Source organism: Dendrobates tinctorius, unplaced genomic scaffold (assembly GCF_039654945.1).
Source record: "Dendrobates tinctorius isolate UK_male_01 unplaced genomic scaffold, ASM3965494v1 ptg000265l, whole genome shotgun sequence".
Lineage (NCBI taxonomy): Eukaryota > Metazoa > Chordata > Amphibia > Anura > Dendrobatidae > Dendrobates > Dendrobates tinctorius.
In genome coordinates this window covers 14219482-14239995 of record NW_027361932.1, presented here as the reverse complement: position 1 = coordinate 14239995, position 20514 = coordinate 14219482, and the positions used below count along the sequence as shown (strand labels likewise).

General features: G+C 45.2%; 1 protein-coding gene across 1 annotated transcript in view; it reads right to left on the bottom strand.

Moving 5' to 3' along the window:
* SLC25A1 (solute carrier family 25 member 1) overlaps positions 1 to 20273 on the bottom strand; it is a 59249-nt gene extending 38976 nt beyond the window's left edge. The window contains exon 1 of the mRNA XM_073559144.1: positions 19900 to 20273. Within this exon, the coding sequence (XP_073415245.1) occupies positions 19900 to 20065 (166 nt within the window). The 5' untranslated portion in view covers positions 20066 to 20273. The remainder of the gene's footprint in view (positions 1 to 19899) is intronic.
* Between the last annotated feature and the right edge of the window lie 241 nt (positions 20274 to 20514).

The following is a 20514-nucleotide window of genomic DNA, read 5'->3' as shown; positions in this document are numbered from 1 at the left end:
ACGAAAAAACGCCACGTGTGAACTCAGCCTTATAAGCTACAGGTGGGAAAACAATAAGCAAATAAAAGATGAAAGATAGTGCTTAATAGGCAATGGATGATACCTATTGGCAAAAAAAAAAAAATTATAGAATCAGCTGGGGGTTAACCCAAACAGCTTCCAGCCTCGAGGCATTTCCCCGTCCACACGGTTCATCAGGAGGCACAATAAGGAACCAGCCAATTCATGGATGTGAGGTGTCCAGATAGAGAGGAATAGGTTTGCCTCTCTATCTGGACACCTCACATCCATGAATTGGCTGGTTCCTTATTGTGCCTCCTGATGAACCGTGTGGACGGGGAAACGCGTCGAGGCTGGAAGCTAAGTTTGGGTTAACCCCCAGCTGTTTCTATAATTTTTTTTTTTTGGCAATAGGTATCATCCATTGCCTTCTATGGGAACCAATATGGATATAATTCTGATATTCCTTTATTGAACCACGCTATTTTTTACCTCTTGTCTGTGCTTGTCTGATTTTACTGCAGAGAGTTTTTTTTTTTTGCTTTATTTGATAATGCATATGGAATCAATGTTTTCTGTAGTCTATTAATACCCAAAAAGACAAGACTGCCACTATCTACTGGTAGCTTATGGAATCTATATTTTCTGTTGTCTATTAATAACCAAAAAGACAAGACTCTCTACTATCGGTTATACAAGAGGTTTCTCTATGTTTACATGTAATAGCCTGTCTTTTATATATTGTACATTAATAGCCTGTGTATTATATTAAGCACTATCCTTCATCTCTTTTATTTGCTTATTGTTTTCCCACCTGTAGTTTATAAGGGTCATTTAGGGCGAGTCTGGGACAGGCGCCGCGGAGTGGGGGCGCCAAATCGTATCTTTTAGGGTGCCAACCTCCACTGTCAGGAAGGGATAGCAGGCTAGTGTAGGGCTATCGTAGGTTATTATTGTATAGAGTTTGTTATTTGTGTTATTGCACTAGGGGGGTGTTTACCTCAATTTATTAAAGTTTCATATTTTTAAAGGGATTATATGATATGATTGCACTCCAAAGTTGAGTTGAACATTTTTTTCTTTTTTTTTTTTTTTTTTAAAGGGAATGTGTCACCTGTTTTGGCCACTATAAGATTCGGCCTCCGCTTTGAGGGCTTATCTACAGCATTCTATAATGCTGTAGATAAGCCCCCGGTCCGACCTGAAAGAAAAATAAATTTTATTATACTCACCAAGGGTGGTCCTGTCCGATGGGCATCTCAAGTTCGGGTCCGGCGCCTCCCATCTTCTTGCTATACCGCCCTCCTGTTTGCTTGCTCGCTCCCGACATCACGCTCCTGCACAGGCGTACTTATCTGCCCTGTAGAGGGCAGACCAAAGTACTGCAGTGCGCAGGTGCCGGGAAAGGTAGGAGAGGTCCGGCGCCTGCGCACTGCAGTACTTTGCTCTGTCCTCAACAGGGCAGAGAAGTACAATTGCGCAGGACCACGATGCCAGGGAGCAATGAAGCAATAGGAGGACGGCGTTGCAAGAAGTTAGGAGGCGCCGGACCCAGACCTGTGACACCCATCAGACCGGACTGCATTGGACCGCCCTCGGGTGAGTATAACGAAACTTATTTTTCTTATCTTGCAGGTCAGATCATTATAGAATGCTGTAGATAAGCCCTGAAAGGCAGTGGCCGCATCTTATAGCGGCCAAAATGCTGACAGGTTCCCTTTAAGGTAAGAGTAAGTGGATAATTAGTTCAATGTAGGACTCCTCTAATAAGACATGGGACAGGTTCTCTATAGAAAGCAATACAGAACATGCTTCTTATGCTAGAAGGCGCTTTTGTGGGAATAGTAATACATTAGTGTACAAGTACAATACACCAAGATTATTTAATAGAGTGATAGCCAAACACATTGTAACATGCATTGTTATTAAAGGAAATCCATCAACAGATATTCAGACTTTAAACTAACATTATCTATGTCAAACATCTGAAGTGTTGATTATGTCTATACCTTTGTACAGTATTGTAAGTCTGTGCCAGAGTTTTCTAGAAATCCGCAAATGAATTTGCAAGTGCAAGGGAACTTGGCCGGACTTAAAACTCTCTGGCCTCCCTCCCTCTTTGTCCTCCTGCCAGTGACTGACAGATCACTCTTCTCTGTGATCTGCCGCCCCTCCCTTCTTGTAACATCATCAGGACCTTTCTGCACAGGCGCTGTACCCTGAGAATGATGGCACCCATGCGAGATCACAGGGAAGAATCACCTGTCAAGCAGTGGGACCGGAAAGAGAAAAAGGGTGGAGAACTGCTTTACATAGATGATGTTTGTTTGGGGTCTAAAAACCTGCTGACAGATTCCCTTTAAAGTGTCACAAGACAGTAACCCTAAGGCCGGGATCACACATGCGAGGAATACGGCCGAGTCTCGTATCTTAATACCCGGCAATGCCGTCGGCACTCAGATCGGAGCGTGTGGCCACATAGAAATACATGGAGGCGCATGCTCCCAAGTGCCAGCGGCAGTGCTGGGTATTAACATGCGAGACTCGGCCGTATTCCTCACATGTGTGATCCCGGCCTTAAGAGAAGGCACTGTCTAGAGTGCTGATATTACAGTTGCGCGGCTCACCTCTGACCAGTAAAGCCAAGAGTCTCTGATTTTGCAGCTTGGTATAGCCATTGGCTTAAAGGGAACCCGTCACGTGAAAAAACGCTATTATCCTGCAGATATGGAGTCAATCTGCAGGGTAATAGCGTTCCGAATCTTCCCGTACTTACAGCCTCACTGCTGGTAGGAAATTAACTTTATTACCCATAGGAGCATCCAGCTTCCAGTCACAGGGGTGGTGCCAAAGCAAGATCAGTCACCGCTCAGTGTATATAGAGCAGTGGCTCTAACAGCGCCTGGCATTGACTGACAGCCGGGTCCTAATGGTGATCCTGCTGTCAGTCAGTGCCCGGCGTTATTACAGCTGCCGCTCTTTATGCACTGAGCGGTGAATGAAACACATATAAAAGAGTGAGCCTGCCGGGGGAGGGGAATAAAGTTAATGTCCTCCTGGCAGTGGGGGTCTAAGTGTATGCGCCGTGGCAGGTTCACAACGCTATTAACCTGCAGATTAACCCCAAATCTGCAAGTTGTGTTTTTTTATGTGACATGTTCCTTTTAAGTCTTCATGGTCAAGTTATACATCCTTTCCTTAGATGGACATTTTACAAAAACTCATGTCCATATGTGTTATAAGACACAAGGTCAGCTGAAGATATGTATTTTTTATAAAAACTTTAGGGGACTCTCGCACAATTCTCTTGCAGCAGAAAATTATTTTTTCAATCCTTTCCTCACAAATGTATCTGTCAGGTTACAAAGGAAATTACAAATAGCAGGATACAAGTATGTCTACACATGTTTCTCTGGTACAAAAAGTCTTCCTCTCTCTCCCCAGCCCCGGGTCCAGCTTTTCTTGTTTTATACGCCCATTGATTCCTTTCATAGAGTGGTGTCATTAGAGTACCTAAGAGCCACAACTTGTCCTCGGGACTTTAGAGCACTTATATTCAGAAGAAAAAAAGAGAAGTAAACGTGGAAGCTAAATAAATAAATATATATTTGTTATGTTTTTCTAAATAAACCCTGTGTATGATTACATAAGCATTAGATCTTTAGGGAATAGAACATTAGCAGCGGTACTTTCATACTAAGTGCCAGAAAAAAAAAAAAGACAATAATAGATGGAAAATTGCACAACAGTGGGCAGAAACTGTAGCGTTCAAATTTGATAAAAGCTTAGGGAGAAAAAAACTCGTCCATCAACTTCAACAAATGGAAAGGAGAGGCCGAGGGTGTCAATGAAGGAAGGGGTAGGGATAGTTTTTATAACTCTGATTCACAGGACATGAGCTCCTTCCTGATACTAATGGTTTAAAGCACAGGTCGGGAACCTATGGCTTGCGAGCCAGATGTGGCTCTTTTGATGGCTGCATCAGGCTCTCAGACAAATCTGCCCAAACACTGGGTGTTTTGTCACGCTATCATGTGCATGATAGCACGGCAAACACTGCTTATGATCAGCTGTGAAATCATAAACGCCGGTAAGATAGCCGCGGTTCCCACACTGTCAAAAAACAGCATAAACGCTCAGCTGTGATCAGAGGTATAAAGTTTACGTCTGGTCACTGGTGTCACCCGATGGGACAACTGCTCCCATCATCCGACACCTGCTGTCACTAATAACAGCGAGAGCAGGAGCGGTGGATGGGAGTATTCAGCCGCTCCTGTGCTGTAAATAATTTAAAAAAAAAAATACAGTGTGGGTTCCCCTGTATTTTTGATAACCAGCCAGGCAAAACTCACAGCTGGGAACTGCAATCCTCAGCTGTCAGCTTCAGCAAGGCTAGTTATCAAGAACAGAGGGGTCCGCACGCCGTATTTTTTAATTGTTTAAGTAAAAAATTTAAAAAAACGGCGTGGGGGTCCCCCCATTTTTGACAACCAGCCTTGTTAAAGCAGACAGCTGGGGGCTAGTATTCTCAGGCTGGTAAGGGGCCATGGATATTGGTCCCCACCAACCTAAAAATAGCAGCCTGCAGCTGCACAGAAAATGCAAATCTATTAGATGCGCCAATTCTAGCGCTTTGCCCGGCTCTTTCCACTTGCCCTGTAGCAATTGGGGTTAATATTTGTAGGGTTGATGTCACCTTTGTATTGTCAGGTGACATCAAGCCCATGGCTTCGTAATGGAGAGGTGTCGGTAAGACACATATCCATTACTAATCCTACAGTTGTATGGTAAATTAAGACACAGCAAGAATAAAGTCCTTTATTAGAAATAAAACAAAACACAGTTTTCCATTTTTATTTAAACGCCTATCCCACCGAAGCCCTCATTCTCCGCTAATAAAACTAAAATAAAAAAACAACAATATCCCTCACCTCTCCGTCGTTCTGTCCCACGCCGTAATCCATGTCTGGGGGAAAAACAGTTTTCAACCTGGACAGTGCCAAGATGTGACCGTCCAGGCTGAGAACCACTGACGACTGAACTGCTGCAAGGGCAGCCTCAGAGATCGATGGTGACGTCATCGAGGTCACCTCTAGTCAGTGAGGCTCCGTTTCCAGCCGGGCCGAACTGCAGTGGCCTCGGTGAGATCCCCGCTAGCACCGTGAGAATGTCTCACAGTGCAGAGGCGAGTTCATCGCAGTTCACCAGGAGAAATTTCTCACGGTTAACTCACCTCTGCACCATGAGACTTTTTCTCATTGTGATAGCGGTGATCACCGCAGTTCAAGGGCCCATTCGCTGCAGCTCATTCTTCACTGCTTCTCGGCATGAACTGTGGCATGATGCCAGCATTCATGCTGAAGAGCACATGTAAAACAGATGGATTACAGCATGAGACATTATGGATTCCAGTCACCCATCCATCCCTCCTTCCCTCATCCATCCATCCATCCATCCAGCTATATGTCCATCCATCCCTTATTCATCCCTCCAGCCATCCATCCCTCCCTCCATTCATCCCTTATCCACACATCTCTCATCCACACACTCATCTATCCCTATCTCCATCCATCCCTCCCTCCATCCCTCATCCACACAGCCATCCGTCCAGCTATATCTCAATCCATCCATCCGTCCAGCATCATTGGTTAGCAACAGCATAACAACGTTATTAAAAAGAATTCAGAGACTTATTGTACTTTAAAAAAAGTGTCGGTCTTGCACACATTTACTTGTATTTAGTTTTAAACATATTGTATGGCTCTCACGGAATTAAGTTTTAAAATATGTGATGTTCATGGCTCTCACAGTCAAAAAGGTTCCTGACCCTTGGGATTAAGGTGGAAAGAACTCCGGAAGAGACTATTCCACAGATTCACTGCTCTAATGGTAAAGGAAAAGAAAAGTCAACTTTTTTTTCCATGTGATAAAAATCACATGGCATTTTTTTACCAATTTTCATAAATCAAGGCACAACGTGTGAACGCAGCCTAAAGGTTGCAGGACAATAGCTAAAACATACCGGTCAGTGCTCCTTTCTTCCTAATAATCGCAGAATATCTAGGGTAAATTAAAAAAAAAAATCCTACACAAGCTACTGGGAATAATAGTGCTTTATATTGATGCTCTGTAGTCATGATTAGCGATGGGCGAACCCCTGGATGTTCGGGTTCGGCTGAACAGTAAAAAAAAAAGGGTCAGTTTGGATACCAGAACAGTACCCAAACCTGAACCCTGACCCCATTCACATGAATAGGGGGCCCGAACATCCAGTGTTGGCCACGCTGTCAAACACTGCCTGTGATCGGCGGTAGAATTAATACCGCAGGTCAGAAAGACGCGGCTCCCACACTGTCAGATTAACAGTGTGAGCCCGCAGCTGTGATCAGAGGTAAAAAGTTTACCTCCAGCTGACGTCTGTGATTGATGGGATTACTACTGCCATCAGCCTACGCCTGCTGTCGCTAATGATACTGACCGCAGGCGTCGGATGATGGGAATATTCATCAGCCTGCGTTTTAAATAAATAAATTAAAAAAAGTATGGGTTCCCCTGTATTTTTGATAACCAGCCAGGCAAAACTGATGGGCTGCAACCCTCAGCTGTCAGTTTTTGCAAGTCTGGTTATCGATACTAGAGGGGTCCCCATTTCGTTTTTTAAAATTATTAAATAAATAAGTTAAAAAAATTTTAAAAAAACTGAGCAAGTTACCACCCATTTTTGACAGTTTTTACCTCTGATCACAGCTGCAGGCTCACGCTATCATCTGGCAGTGTGGGAGCCGCAGCGCGAGAAACACCCAGTGTTCAGGGTGCCAAACCTGAACAGTAAGGCTATGTGCCCACGTAGCGTTTTTCATGCAGAATATTCCTGAGCGGAAACGCACACCCTCTTCCCGGGAAAACGCATGCGTTTTATGAAGCGCTTTTGTAAGCGTTTTTGATGCTTTTGTTAAGCGTTTTTGCATGCGTTTTCATATGTGTTTTTGCAATACAATTGAATGTATGCGGAAACTAGTGAAATTAGTGAACATGCTGCGTTTTCTCTAAGCGTTTCCGCACCGGAAAAAAACGCACCATTGGAACAACATGTGCGGATTCCATTATGATTACATTGGATGCTTTTTTTTTTTTTTTAAGCGTTTCCGCAGCAGAAATGCTTGTCTAAAAGCGCTGCGGAAACGCTTAAAAAAGGCAACGTGGGCACACAGCCTAACACGAACTTATTGGTGAAGTCCGTGTTTGGGTCCGTGCCAGGACAGTAGGTGTTCAGTATGGACTCTGAACTTTACTGTTTGGGTTCGTCCATCTCTAGTCATGATGTGATCAGCAAAAACTTAGGGGCTCCATTATTATTTGTCTACTCATATAGACCAAAGGCACCTTTTGGGTCTCCCCAAGATCTAGGACCTAGGTGAAACAGTAATCCCGGCACTCAACATAGCTACACCATTGGCCAAAACATGATTTGGCTGTGGCCAAAGAGACAATATAGAATTTCTAGAATAGCTTCATTCAGATAAGAGACATTATAGAGTCATCTGTCGAAAACATGGAATTTCTCTACCAATCTTACCCCCAATACAAAAATAGAATAATGGATAATAGTAAAAAAAAGTTCTAATAATTGTAAAAGCAATCACTCAACACTGAACAGAGCATGAAAATCTCTATGCACAGCAGTGCCCCCAATTATGTCAGAGTCGTTGTGCAGAACAGTAGCAGCACGAGAGGGAATCAAGCACTAATCAATGCCTTAATGAGAGCACCGAGTGCTGGCAGCCACAGGCTGTACTGTGGAATACACGCTGTGACAGAAGAAGGCAGTAAATGGGCTCTTTACCTGTCACCTAGTTCTGCAAGAACCCGAGAGGAATGCAGATGATGCTACGTGGCAGAAGAAAGCTACTGGTGGTGACATAGCATGTTACTTGTCTGGTTATTTATGGCCTTTGATATACTGTATGAGGTTAGTAGAAGCCCTCCACATCAGTAGGGTAGAAGTCACACCTCTTCTGTAATTTGTCTTTATTTTTATATGGAGACAGATATAACATTGTAGAGAGGTAAAGCATATTGTACATAACTACAGTGAGGTCCATTTAATAGAGTGTCTAGGGACCTATTGAAGGTACAATCGCAATTCAGATAAGGCAAGACATGATAGTTAAATCCCCAATGCAGTGTGTATTATCCGAATGGAACAGGCAGACGGACATTAGTAATGTGCCGAAAGCCATCTAACCTCTCTGCTTGCTCTATTCAGAAGAAAACAGTATCTTCAGAGAAGGGACTTGCTGATACCATTCCTCATTGCAGGCAATGGCTCTATCAGGAGAACATCTCAATAATGTTTTCTGGCCAATCAGGCACAAGATCAGGACATGATGTGAACCCAATGTAATGTTGCACTCAGACGAGCCGACAATCGGCGTTCGTTCTCAATTATTAGCCCATGTAACATAGCGATGATCACCTGAAAAATGTACAAAACATTTGTTTGTCTGGTGACTGGATCGTTTATGCTGGCATAAAACTCATTGGCAGCACATCACCCAATTAACAATCATCCTGTTCCTATCACTAGTCATTGGCCTGTGTGAACAGACGCCGATTGACTAGTATTTCGTCAAATGGTGCACGGGAAAGGTTCCATTTTGTTCGTTTAATGGTTTTACTATTCAATTGTGACTCATTGCAACTGAGAGTCTGACAGCACAGAATGACTGTTCAAGCCAAGTACAGGAGCCCCATGGCATGGCCAAACATTTAGGTGCACTTTCCGCCCTATTTGTTTTCCTTCCATCTCAGAAGAGGGGAAACCAAGTAGGTGGTAAAGTGCAACCTGCGCTCTTGGTTTGAACAGTCGTTCTATGCTGACCGAGTCCCTATAAGGAATCCTGAGTAGAAGGGCATTAGATCACATTCATAGATAATATGATCTGGAGTTCCTGGTCTTCTGGCATCGAGATCTGGGGACTGGGGTTGCATCAAAGTTAAGATTAGGCAAAGCACAGATAAGAAGGGTTTGTGCATAATCTGCGCTGCTGGTATCCCATATAATGAATCCAAATCCAGACAGAAAGTACATGCGGTTTTTCTTTAGTCTATTTTATTTATCCATTGTGAGCGAATTCATTTATCGTTACATCTTCAAATCCATTATAAAACAATTGGTTAATTATTGATTAACAGGAAGAGATTGGCCCATCTAAGTGCGCCCTAGGAGAGTGGACTAAAGGCCCTTTTACATTTAGCGATGCACCAGCGATCCGACCAGCGATATGACCCGGTCAGGATCGCTGGTGCATCGCTAAATGATCGCTAGTGAGCTTTCACACAGAAAGACCTCACAGCGATTCAGCAGCGACGCAGCGCACGATACTCACCTTTCACACACAGCGATCCAGACGTCCTCCCGCCCGCGTCCAGCGTCGCTCGTCGTCACAGCAGGAAGTCTCAGCAGGAAGCGTCCGACGAGAAATGGAGCCGGGCATTCTCGCGCGATCAGCGATGGACAGCGGGGGAGCCGGTCGCTGGTAAGTATCACACATAGCGATATCGCTAGCAATATCGCTATAACGTCACAAAACCAGTGACGTTTTAGCGATATTGCTAGCGATATCGCTTAGTGTAAAACCCCCTTTAGTGTCCAGAATCGTAAAATGACTAAAGTCCATTGCAACCATTGCAGCGAGGCCTTATACACAGCGAGGCCTTATACACAGCGAGGCCTTATACACAGCGAGGCCTTATACACAGCGAGGCCTTATACACAGCGAGGCCTGATACACAGCGAGGCCTGATACACAGCGAGGCCTGATACACAGCGAGGCCTGATACACAGCGAGGCCTGATACACAGCGAGGCCTGATACACAGCGAGGCCTGATACACAGCGAGGCCTGATACACAGCGAGGCCTTATACACAGCGAGGCCTGATACACGTGGCCATTTATGAACTCCAAACGAAAGTGTAAAAAGCCTGATATGGCACACACTTGTGTATGGAGCCGTGCTGTACTTCTACATGCCTCAAATTTCATACAAACATGAAGATAGGTGTTTTTCAACCCGAAATAAAAAATTATGCAATGTTTCATTAGATTTCCTTCTTGGGGATCAGGAATTGCTGCTGGCTGGATGCTGCATATTTATGCAGTGTCAAACCCGCAGCGTCCAGATGTAACAGCATAGTGGGAGTGATTTCTAGAAATCCCATGCCCACTATGCGTCCACAGACACCGGGGGCTCACCCACTGAGACTGACATGTAGCGCCTCTTTCCAGACCGCAACATGTCAATTTCACCCATAGAATACAGTTAGGTCCATATATAGTTGGACAGAGACAACATTTTTCTAATTTTGGTTCTAGACATTACCACAATGAATTTTAAACAAAACAATTCAGATGCAGTTGAAGTTCAGACTTTCAGCTTTCATTTGAGGGTATCCACATTAAAATTGGATGAAGGGTTTAGGAGTTGCAGCTTCTTAACATGTGCCACCCTGTTTTTAAAGGAACCAAAAGTAATTGGACAGATTAAATAATTGTAAATAAAATGTTAATTTCTAGTACTTGGTTGAAAACCCTTTGTTGGCAATGACTGCCTGAAGTCTTGAACTCATCGACATCACCAGATGCTGTTTCCTCCTTTTTGATGCTCTGCCAGGCCTTCACTGCGGTGGTTTTCAGTTGCTGTTTGTTTGTAGGGCCTTTCTGTCTGAAGTTTAGTCTTTAACAAGTGAAATGCATGCTCAATTGGGTTGAGATCAGGTGACTGACTTGGCCATTCAAGAATATTCCACTTCTTTGCTTTAATAAACTCCTGGGTTGCTTTGGCTTTATGTTTTGGGTCATTGTCCATCTGTAGTATGAAACAACGACCAATCAGTTTGGCTGCATTTGGCTGGATCTGAGCACACAGTATGGCTCTGAATACCTCAGAATTCATTTGGCTGCTTCTGTCCTGTGTCACATCATCAATAAACACTAGTGACCCAGTGCCACTGGCAGCCATGCATGCCCAAGCCATCACACTGCCTCCGCCGTGTTTTACAGATGATGTGGTATGCTTTGGATCATGAGCTGTACCACGCCTTCGCCATACTTTTCTCTTTCCGTCATTCTGGTAGAGGTTGATCTTGGTTTCATCTGTCCAAAGAATGTTCTTCCAGAACTGTGCTGGCTTTTTTAGATGTTTTTTAGTCCAGTTTAGCCTTTTTATTCTTGATGCTTATGAGTGGCTTGCACCGTGCAGTGAACCCTCTGTATTTACTTTCATGCAGTCTTCTCTTTATGGTAGATTTGGATATTGATACGCCTACCTCCTGGAGAGTGTTGTTCACTTGGTTGGCTGTTGTGAAGGGGTTTCTCTTCACCATGGAGACTATTCTGCGATCATCCACCACTGTTGTCTTCCATGGGCGCCCAGGTCTTTTTGCATTGATGAGTTCACCAGCGCTTGCTTTCTTTCTCAGGATGTACCAAACTGTAGATTTTGCCACTCCTAATGTTGTTGCAATTTCTCGGATGGGTTTTTTCTATTTTTGCAGCTTAAGGATGGCTTGTTTCGCCTGCATGGAGAGCTTCTTTGATCGTATGTTCTCTTCACAGCAAAACCTTCCAAATACAAGCACCACACCTCAAATCAACTCCAGGCCTTTTATCTGCTTAATTGAGAATGACATAACGAAGGGATTGCCCACACCTGTCCATGAAATAGCCTTGGAGTCAATTGTCCAATTACTTTTGGTCCCTTTAAAAACAGGGTGGCACATGTTAAGGAGCTGAAACTCCTAAGCCCTTCCTACAATTTTAATGTGGATACCCTCAAATGAAAGCTGAAAGTCTGAACTTCAACTGCATCTGAATTGTTTTGTTCAAAATTCATTGTGGTAATGTCTAGAACCAAGATTAGAAAAATGTTGTCTCCATCCAAATAAATATGGACCTAACTGTATATTGGACGCAGTGAATCCTCATGGTTCAGTGATCACATGCGGATTCACCTGCGTTCAATAGACGGCAGCGCTTTGGACGCTGAGAACATGTGCTGCGTCCCAAGCGCTGCTACTTCCGTATCGTGGACACCCGGCCTTACACTGAAGCATTGAGTCAGTCTTGTAATACAGTGTAGCATAGAGACACCATATGGTGATGAATATTAGACACACAGGCTATGTGCCCACATTGCAGAAATGCTGCGGAATTTCCGCAACTCCCCACCGCGGGTAAAACGCATGCGGAATTCTCATGCGTTTTCTACCAAAACACAAGCGTTTTGCAAGCGGTTTTAGCTTACAGAATGCTAGCGCTTTTCCAAGCGATTTGAAGCATCTCTTGGAAAAGTGATTGACAGGTTGGTCACACACAAGCATAGTGCTTGACAAGTGTGATCAACTTTTTACTATTGATGTTGCCTATGCAGCATCAATAGTAAAAGATAGAATGCTAAAAATAATAATAAAAAATAGAGATATACTTACCCTCTGTTGGCCCCTGGAGTCCTCCCGGCCCTCAGCGGAGCTGCCAGCAACTTCCGTTCCCAGGGATGCCTTGTGACAATGACCTCTGATGACGTAGCATCACGCGAGACCGCTCCGTCATCAGCGGTCATTCGCACAATGCATCCCTGGAAACGGAAGTTGCTGGCAGCTCCGCTGAGGGCCGGGAGGACTCCGGGGGCCGACAGAGGGTAAGTATATCTCTATTTTTTATTTTAATTCTATTTTTCACAGGAATATGGTACCCAGGGCATGAGAGGAGAGTCTCTGCTCCTCCAGACCCTGGATACCATCCGCATATGAAGCGCTCACTTTACGCATGGTGGGCATAGCCACATGCGTAAAGTGAGCGTTTCAATGTAATCCTATGACGGCGGAATCGCTGTGATTCCGCAAAATTAATGGACATGCTGCGGATTTTTCCGCGATGCGATTCCGCAGCGGAAAAATCTGCAGCATGGGCACAGCAACTGCGGAATCCCATAGGATTTCATGGGATGCGTTTTGTTAGCATTTTTTAAGCGTTTCCGCAGCGGGAAAAACGCGGCGGAAATGCTTAAAAAACGCAACGTGGGCACACAGCCATAGAGATCATTGATACCCGATCTTACATGATGAGGAGCTCAGTAAAACCTGTATATTGTAACTTATGTCTTGCATAAGAATGAAACAGAGGAGAAAACAACCTACTAAGATAAAATACCACATTTAGGAATGCCATACTATAACAAGACCCTGTTTGTCTAGTCTCTGCCTCTGTAAGCAGCAATCTTATATTCAGAATTGGCTCAGATCTAATCTGGTGCAGCCCTCTCAGCCCTCAGTACATGTAGCTCACTCTATGAAGGTGGCACTTCGGCCATCCACTACAGCCTTCTGACAGCTCAGTGCATTTATGGGCCCTTGAACAATAGTCCTTGACCAGAGATAAGCGCAATCCCCTTTGGCACACTTTGCTAGCACTTGTTTTGCTGCCTTTCTTCACTACTCAGGAGAGCAAAGGTGAAAGTACAAGGCATGTGGTAGAAATGCTGCCAGCGACTGGTCAGCACATTAGCAGCACAAAGACCGGTGCTACTTGTTAGTGGATCCTCATGATTTGTTGTTTTTTTAGGTAGGATCTGCTGACACTTATGTCTATGAGGACTGACAAACACATCACAATTAGCTTCCATTGTGGCCGATGGTATTACCGAAGATTAAAATAAAAACACCATCGCTTGCCCTACAAAAAAGGATCCAATCGGTACAGTAAAGCCGCACCGGCGAAAGGCACAATCTGCCCCTGTGCGTGTGATACTAGAAGAATGCATAAACTTGTACAGCCTTACACTATATGGCACCGATATGAATCTAGGTATCAATATTACAAAATTGACCTGGTGACATGTATTATTGAATTTTAATAACAACCCTGGACAACGATGGTTATGCATCGTTCATAATCTCTGGTACTGGTATACAGTAGCATGTAAAAGTTTGGGCACCCCTGGTCAAAATTACTGTCATTTACCAATTTGAAGATGAAATGATCTTTAAAACGTCTTCTTTTACATTTTAAAAATTACAAAACAGGAAATGGGCCAATGCCAAAGTTTAGGCACCCTTGGAGATTTGTGTGCCCAGATAACTTTAACCAAGGATTCAGACCTTAATTAGCCTGTTACGGTTATGGCTTGTTCATCATCATAGTTATGAAAGGCCAGGTGATACAAATTTCCCAGTTTTATAAAAACCCAGACTCCGAACACTGTGCAAAAAAAAATCAACAAAAAAAAAAAAAAAAAACAGCAGCCATGGATTCTTCTAAGCAGCTACCTAGCACTCTGAAAATGATGGAGGCCCACAAAGCAGAAGACGGCTATAAGAAGATAACATTGCGTTTTCAAGTTGCCCTTTTCTCAGTTCAAAATATAATTAAGAAATGGCAGTTAACAGGAACAGTGCAGGTCAAGATAAGGTCTGGAAGATCAAGCAAAATTTTAGTGAGAGCTGCCTGCTCGTAGGATTGCTGGAGAGGCAAATCAGAACTCTCGCTTCACTGCAAAAGACCTTCACAAAGATTTACTAGACTCCGGATTTGAGGTACATTGTTGTTCTACTGTTCAGAGACACCTGCACAAATATGGCCTTCATGGAAGAATCATCAGAAGAAAACCTCTCCTGCGTCCTCAACATAAAATTCAGCTTCAGAAGTATGCAAGAGAACATCCAAAAAAAGTCTGATGCATTTTGGAAACAAGTCTTGAGGACCGATGAGGTAAAAATGGAACTCTGGCCACAATGATCAAAAGGTATGTGTGGAGAAAAAAAAGGGAGCAGAATATCAGGAAAAGATCATCTTGCCAACCATTAAGCATGGGGATCGATCAATCATGCCTTGGGGTTGTGTTGCAGCCAATGGCAGGGGGAACATTTCATGGGCAGAGGGAAGAATGGATTCAATTAAATTTCAACAAATTCTTCATGCAAACATAACACCATCTGTAAAAAAAAACTGAAGTTGAAAAGAGGATGGCTTCTATAAATGGATAATGATTAGTGATGAGCGAACGTGCTGGGATAAGGTGTTATCCGAGAATGCTTGTGTTCTAACCAAGTGTCTTCGGTGTGCTCGAAAAATATGTTCAAGTCCCCAAGGCTGAAGATCTGGCAGCTTCTAAGGCAATCCTTGCATGTGTTGCTGTTGTCTTACAGCCATGAGACATGAAACCATGGGGACGCAAACATATTTTTTAAACTCGCCGAAGACACTCGGTTAGCATACGAGCATGCTTGGATAACACCTTATCTGAGCACTTTCGCTCATCACTAATAATGATCCTTAACACACGTCAAAATCCACAATAGATTACCTGAAAAGCTGAAGGTTTTACAATGGCCCTCACAGTCCCCTGATCTGAGCATCATTTAAAATCAGTGGCTAGACTTCAAAATAGCAGTGCATGCAAGACGACCCAGGAATCTCACAGAACTGGAAGACTTTTCCCAAGGATGAAATCTCTCAAACAAGAATTGATAGACTCTCGGCTGGCTGCAGAAAGTGTTTACAAGCTGTGATACTTTCAAATGAGAGTGCTACTAGGTACAAACCATGCAGGGTGCCCACACATTTCTATTGGCCCATTTTCCTTTTTGTAATTTTTAAAATGTAAAAGATGAAAATATTTATAATTTTTTGCATAAAATACAAAGGAAATGTGTCATCTTTAACTTTAGGCCTTTTAGAAATCCTTTCATTAACTTTCCCAACTGTTGGCAATAACAGTAATTTTGACCAGGGGTGCCCAAACTTTTACATGCTACTGTATAATCTGTAATCGGACTGCCCATACTTTGTCTAGGCCTTCATGCGTCTCATATATGATGTGTACAGAACGACAGGCAATCTGTTTTTATATACTGGCTCCTGGCCGAGTGCAGAAAACCTTGGAAAACATCTGCTGCATCACAATTCGTTTCTATGGTGGCTGATGGTATTACCGAAGATTGATAGCAACCCTGGACCATGATGGATATACACTGCTCATATTCTCAGGTGCTGGTACATGTATTCCAGAAGGAAACCGAGATGTTTGATCATATGAACGGACCCAAGACCCGTGACCCTGGCTGATCGTATGAAGAGATTTTTCTGTTACAGAGAGTTCCTCTGGGGGATTGTTGATCATTTCATTTTCTACTTTCCTGCATTAAATTTATCCACGTACCTACAATCAAACTTCAGACATGACCCTCCCATGGGTTGGGTTTGGTATAAGTAGAATGTTGCATCATTCTGACATGTCATCTTTCGGATCATGTAGAAACCATACTGCAACCATGAATATGGGGAACGCGACGCCTGGGGAACGTGCCCGCACCGTCATGGCCAAGTCATCATTTCTGACTGCTTGTCGGCGGATCACAACATAGATTATCATTCCGAGCAGAACTTCTGCCTTGTATTTGGGCACAGAGACAGGTACTTTGCTTAGATTAATGATTCGGCAAGAACATCCCGCTCCAGTCTTCTCAGTTAAAAGCAGTCAATCTCTTATCGCCTTCCATTTTTATATGGAGCCATACAATATCCATTTACTCTGTCTCCTGGTAGAACAAATGATGACCTTCCATAATCAAACGTCATTGTCACAGATGTCCTTATCACAACCGTTAACATGCTCCTGATTTGACCTTGATTTTGTAGTAGAGGTCACAACTTTTACATTTATTGTGACACAACTTATTTAAGACCAATAAAGTTCACCGTTCACCCGACCCAAACATTAGCGGACCCCCATTCTTGATTGTTTTCTACTGTCATCTCAATTGTAGCAGAAAAAGAAGAAAAATAACAATTTCAATATGAATCTGGAGGAGATCATAGATGAGAGATTCTTCTTGGCAAATCCCATCAATTTCAGTGGTCTCGACAGACAATCTAATGTTTGTGGTGGGCCGTAATCATTAGACACCAAAACTTGCCTGGTCTGTAAGTAAATGTTTTGTCTGTAGGTAATAGGACTTTAAGACAACCCCTGTGACCCTTCGCTCCCATGCAATGGCCTCATCTTTAGGGGGGCTACACAAATCTACAAGAAAATCTAAGTATTAACCCTATAACCGTTGAGAGAGATTTGACTGCGTTGTTGATGACCATATTGACCCCTGGGCCAGTCTAAGGGTATGTGCACACCAGTGGAATGTTCTGCATCTCTAGGCAGGAAAAACTCTGCGCACAATATACAAGGTTTTTTTCATGTGTTTTTACTCGCCCTTCTCATGCATTCATTTGAATGGGTGAAAAACGCAGCAAAAACGCTTAACGTTGGCAGGCTGCAGGTTTGAGACAAAAATACAATAATGGCTACATTTCGCAAAGAAGAAAGAAAAAACAGCATGTGCCTGAGATTTCAGAAAGCTCATTCATTGTGCTGCTCCTGTAATAAGCGGCCAGTGTCCGGGAGGTGACAGCGCATGACAGCCAGCAGCCACCCCAGCTCATCCATCAGTGCCAGCAGCCACCCCAGCTCATCCATCAGTGCCAGCAGCCACCCCAGCTCATCCATCAGTGCCAGCGGCCACCCCAGCTCATCCATCAGTGCCAGCGGCCACCCCAGCTCATCCATCAGTGCCAGCGGTCACCCCAGCTCATCCATCAGTGCCAGCGGCCACCCCAGCTCATCCATCAGTGCCAGCAGCTACACCAGCTCATCCATCAGTGCCAGCGGCCACCCCAGCTCATCCATCAGTGCCTGCAGCTACCCCAGCTCATCCATCAGTGCCAGCAGCCACCCCAGCTCATCCATCCATCCACTGCAGCATTCGACACTGTGGATCATCAGCTCCTCCTCACTATGCTCCATTCCATTGGCCTCAAGGACACCGTTCTCTCCTGGTTCTCCTCCTATGTCTCCGACCGCTCCTTTACTGTTTCTTTTGCCGGTTCCTCCTCCTCTCACCTTCCCCTTACTGTTGGGGTTCCTCAAGGATCGGTTCTAGGCCCCCTCCTCTTCTCCTTGTACACTGCCCCTATTGGTCAAACAATCAGTAGATTTGGTTTCCATTACCATCTCTATGCTGATGACACCCAATTATACGCTTCTTCTCCTGACATCATGCCAGCCTTTCTAGAAAACACTGGCGATTGTCTAAACGCTGTGTCTAATATCATGTCCTCACTATATCTGAAACTGAACCTGTCAAAGACTGAACTCCTTGTGTTTCCTCCCGCTACTAATGTACCTACACCCGACTGCCATTTCCGTCTGTGGTTCCACTATTACTCCCCAGCAACAGGCCCGCTGTCCTGGGGTCATACTTGATTCCGAGCTTTCCTTTGCCCCCCACATTCGATCACTGGCTCGCTCTTGTCATCTGCACCTCAAAAACATTTCTAGAATTCGACCTTTTCTTACTTTTGACTCTGCAAAAACTCTTACTGTTTCTCTTATTCATTCTCGTCTCGACTATTGTAACTCTCTTCTAATCGGTCTCCCTCTTACAAAACTCTCCCCTCTCCAATCTGTCTTGAATGCTGCAGCCAGGATCATATTCCTCACCAATCGTTACACCGATGCCTCTACCTTGTGCCAGTCATTACACTGGCTACCCATCCACTCCAGAATTCAGTATAAACTTATTACCCTCACCAACAAAGCCCTCCATGGCTCAGCACCACCCTACATCTCCTCCCTTGTTTCAGTATACCACCCTACCCGCGCCCTCCGTTCTGCTGATGACCTGAGGTTAGTATCCTCAATAGTCAGAACCTCCCACTCCCGTCTCCAAGACTTTACACGTGCCGCGCCAATTCTTTGGAATGCACTTCCCAGGTCAATACGATTAGTCCCCAATCCCCACAATTTTAAGCGTGTCCTGAAAACGCATTTATTCAGACTGGCCTATCGCCTCAACACATTAACCTAACCTATCCCTGTGTGGCAGAGCCAAAAGTTTTACCATAACCAGGTTCCCAGCATCATGTTCCCACATGCTTTATGCATCCATTAGCCCTCTGTGTCTGTACTGTTACACACTTAACATTATGGCTGGTCCATACAATCAGGGCAACTGTTACCACCCACCTTTCGTGTCTCCCTCTTTCCTCATAGACTGTAAGCTTGCGAGCAGGGCCCTCATTCCTCTTGGTATTTGTTATAATCTACTGTATGTGATTATTGTTATGCTGTAATGTCTATTGTCTGTACAAATCCCCTCTGAAATGTAAAGTGCTGCGGAATATGTCGGCGCTATAAAAATAAAATTTATTATTATTATTATTATTTATTATTATTATCCATCAGTGCCAGCAGCCACACCAGCTCATCCATCAGTGCCAGCAGCCACACCAGCTCATCCATCAGTGCCAGCGGCCACCCCAGCTCATCCATCAGTGCCAGCGGCCACCCCAGCTCATCCATCAGTGCCAGCAGCCACGCCGGCTCATCCATCAGTGCCAGCAGCCACGCCGGCTCATCCATCAGTGCCAGCAGCCACACCAGCTCATCCATCAGTGCCAGCAGCCACGCCGGCTCATCCATCAGTGCCAGCAGCCACCCCAGCTCATCCATCAGTGCCAGCAGCCACATCAGATCATTCATCATTGCCATCTGCCACGCCAGCACATCCATCAGTGCCAGCAGCCACGCCAGCATATCCATCAGTGCCAGCAGCCACGCCAGCTCATCCATCAGTGCCAGCAGCCACGCCAGCTCATCCATCAGTGCCAGCAGCCACGCCAGCTCATCCATCAGTGCCAGCAGGTGCCATCCAGCGCTGGGCAACCTGGCAACTTGTGTCCTACACGTGCTAGTGATGCCAGCACAGGATCCGCTGCCACCCACCCAGGAGCCATTAGTGGAGTGCCCGCGGACGGGAGACCCTGGCACTGCCCACACATTACTAACCTGCTAAGATGGCTTTGCCCGGGTGGGTCAGCTTGGCTCCTCCGGCTGGCGCAGCGGCTGTCAGGGTCCTCAGCCCACTCGGGACAGCGAAAGGAGAGCCTGGCAGGACAGGGAAAGGCGACACATGGGCAGGCAGCAACGGGGAGCCCGGCTTGGAGACAGACATGGTGCATATGACAGACGTCTGCCAGGGTCTGGGGCTTGGGGCTCAGAAGGTTCCGGCAGCCGCCGTGTCCGGGATCCGGGGTGAGGGAGGCGCTGCCGGTTGTGCCTCCCGCCCTGAGCCGCGCCCCGTCCTGCTGGCAGCACCGCCCCGGGGGAGGACCGAGAAGTCTCAGTGTCCCGGCGGTCACCTGTATGGACCGCAGCGCTGTCAGGATACTGCGGAGGACCTGACAGGGCTTCTCACCTCGGCTCTATATGCAGTGCCCGGTGCGTCCATCATGGCAGCAGTCTGTGCAGCCCCTGCCATGGTCTCACCTCATACAAGGTGCTAGTTACAGTCTGTATTCTGTCAGCAGACTGCAGACCGTCAGAGACCAGCTGTTGACAGGGGGCTGAAGCGGTACTCTGCCCCCCGCCCAAAGTTACCTCACCAACCAAGGCCATATATAA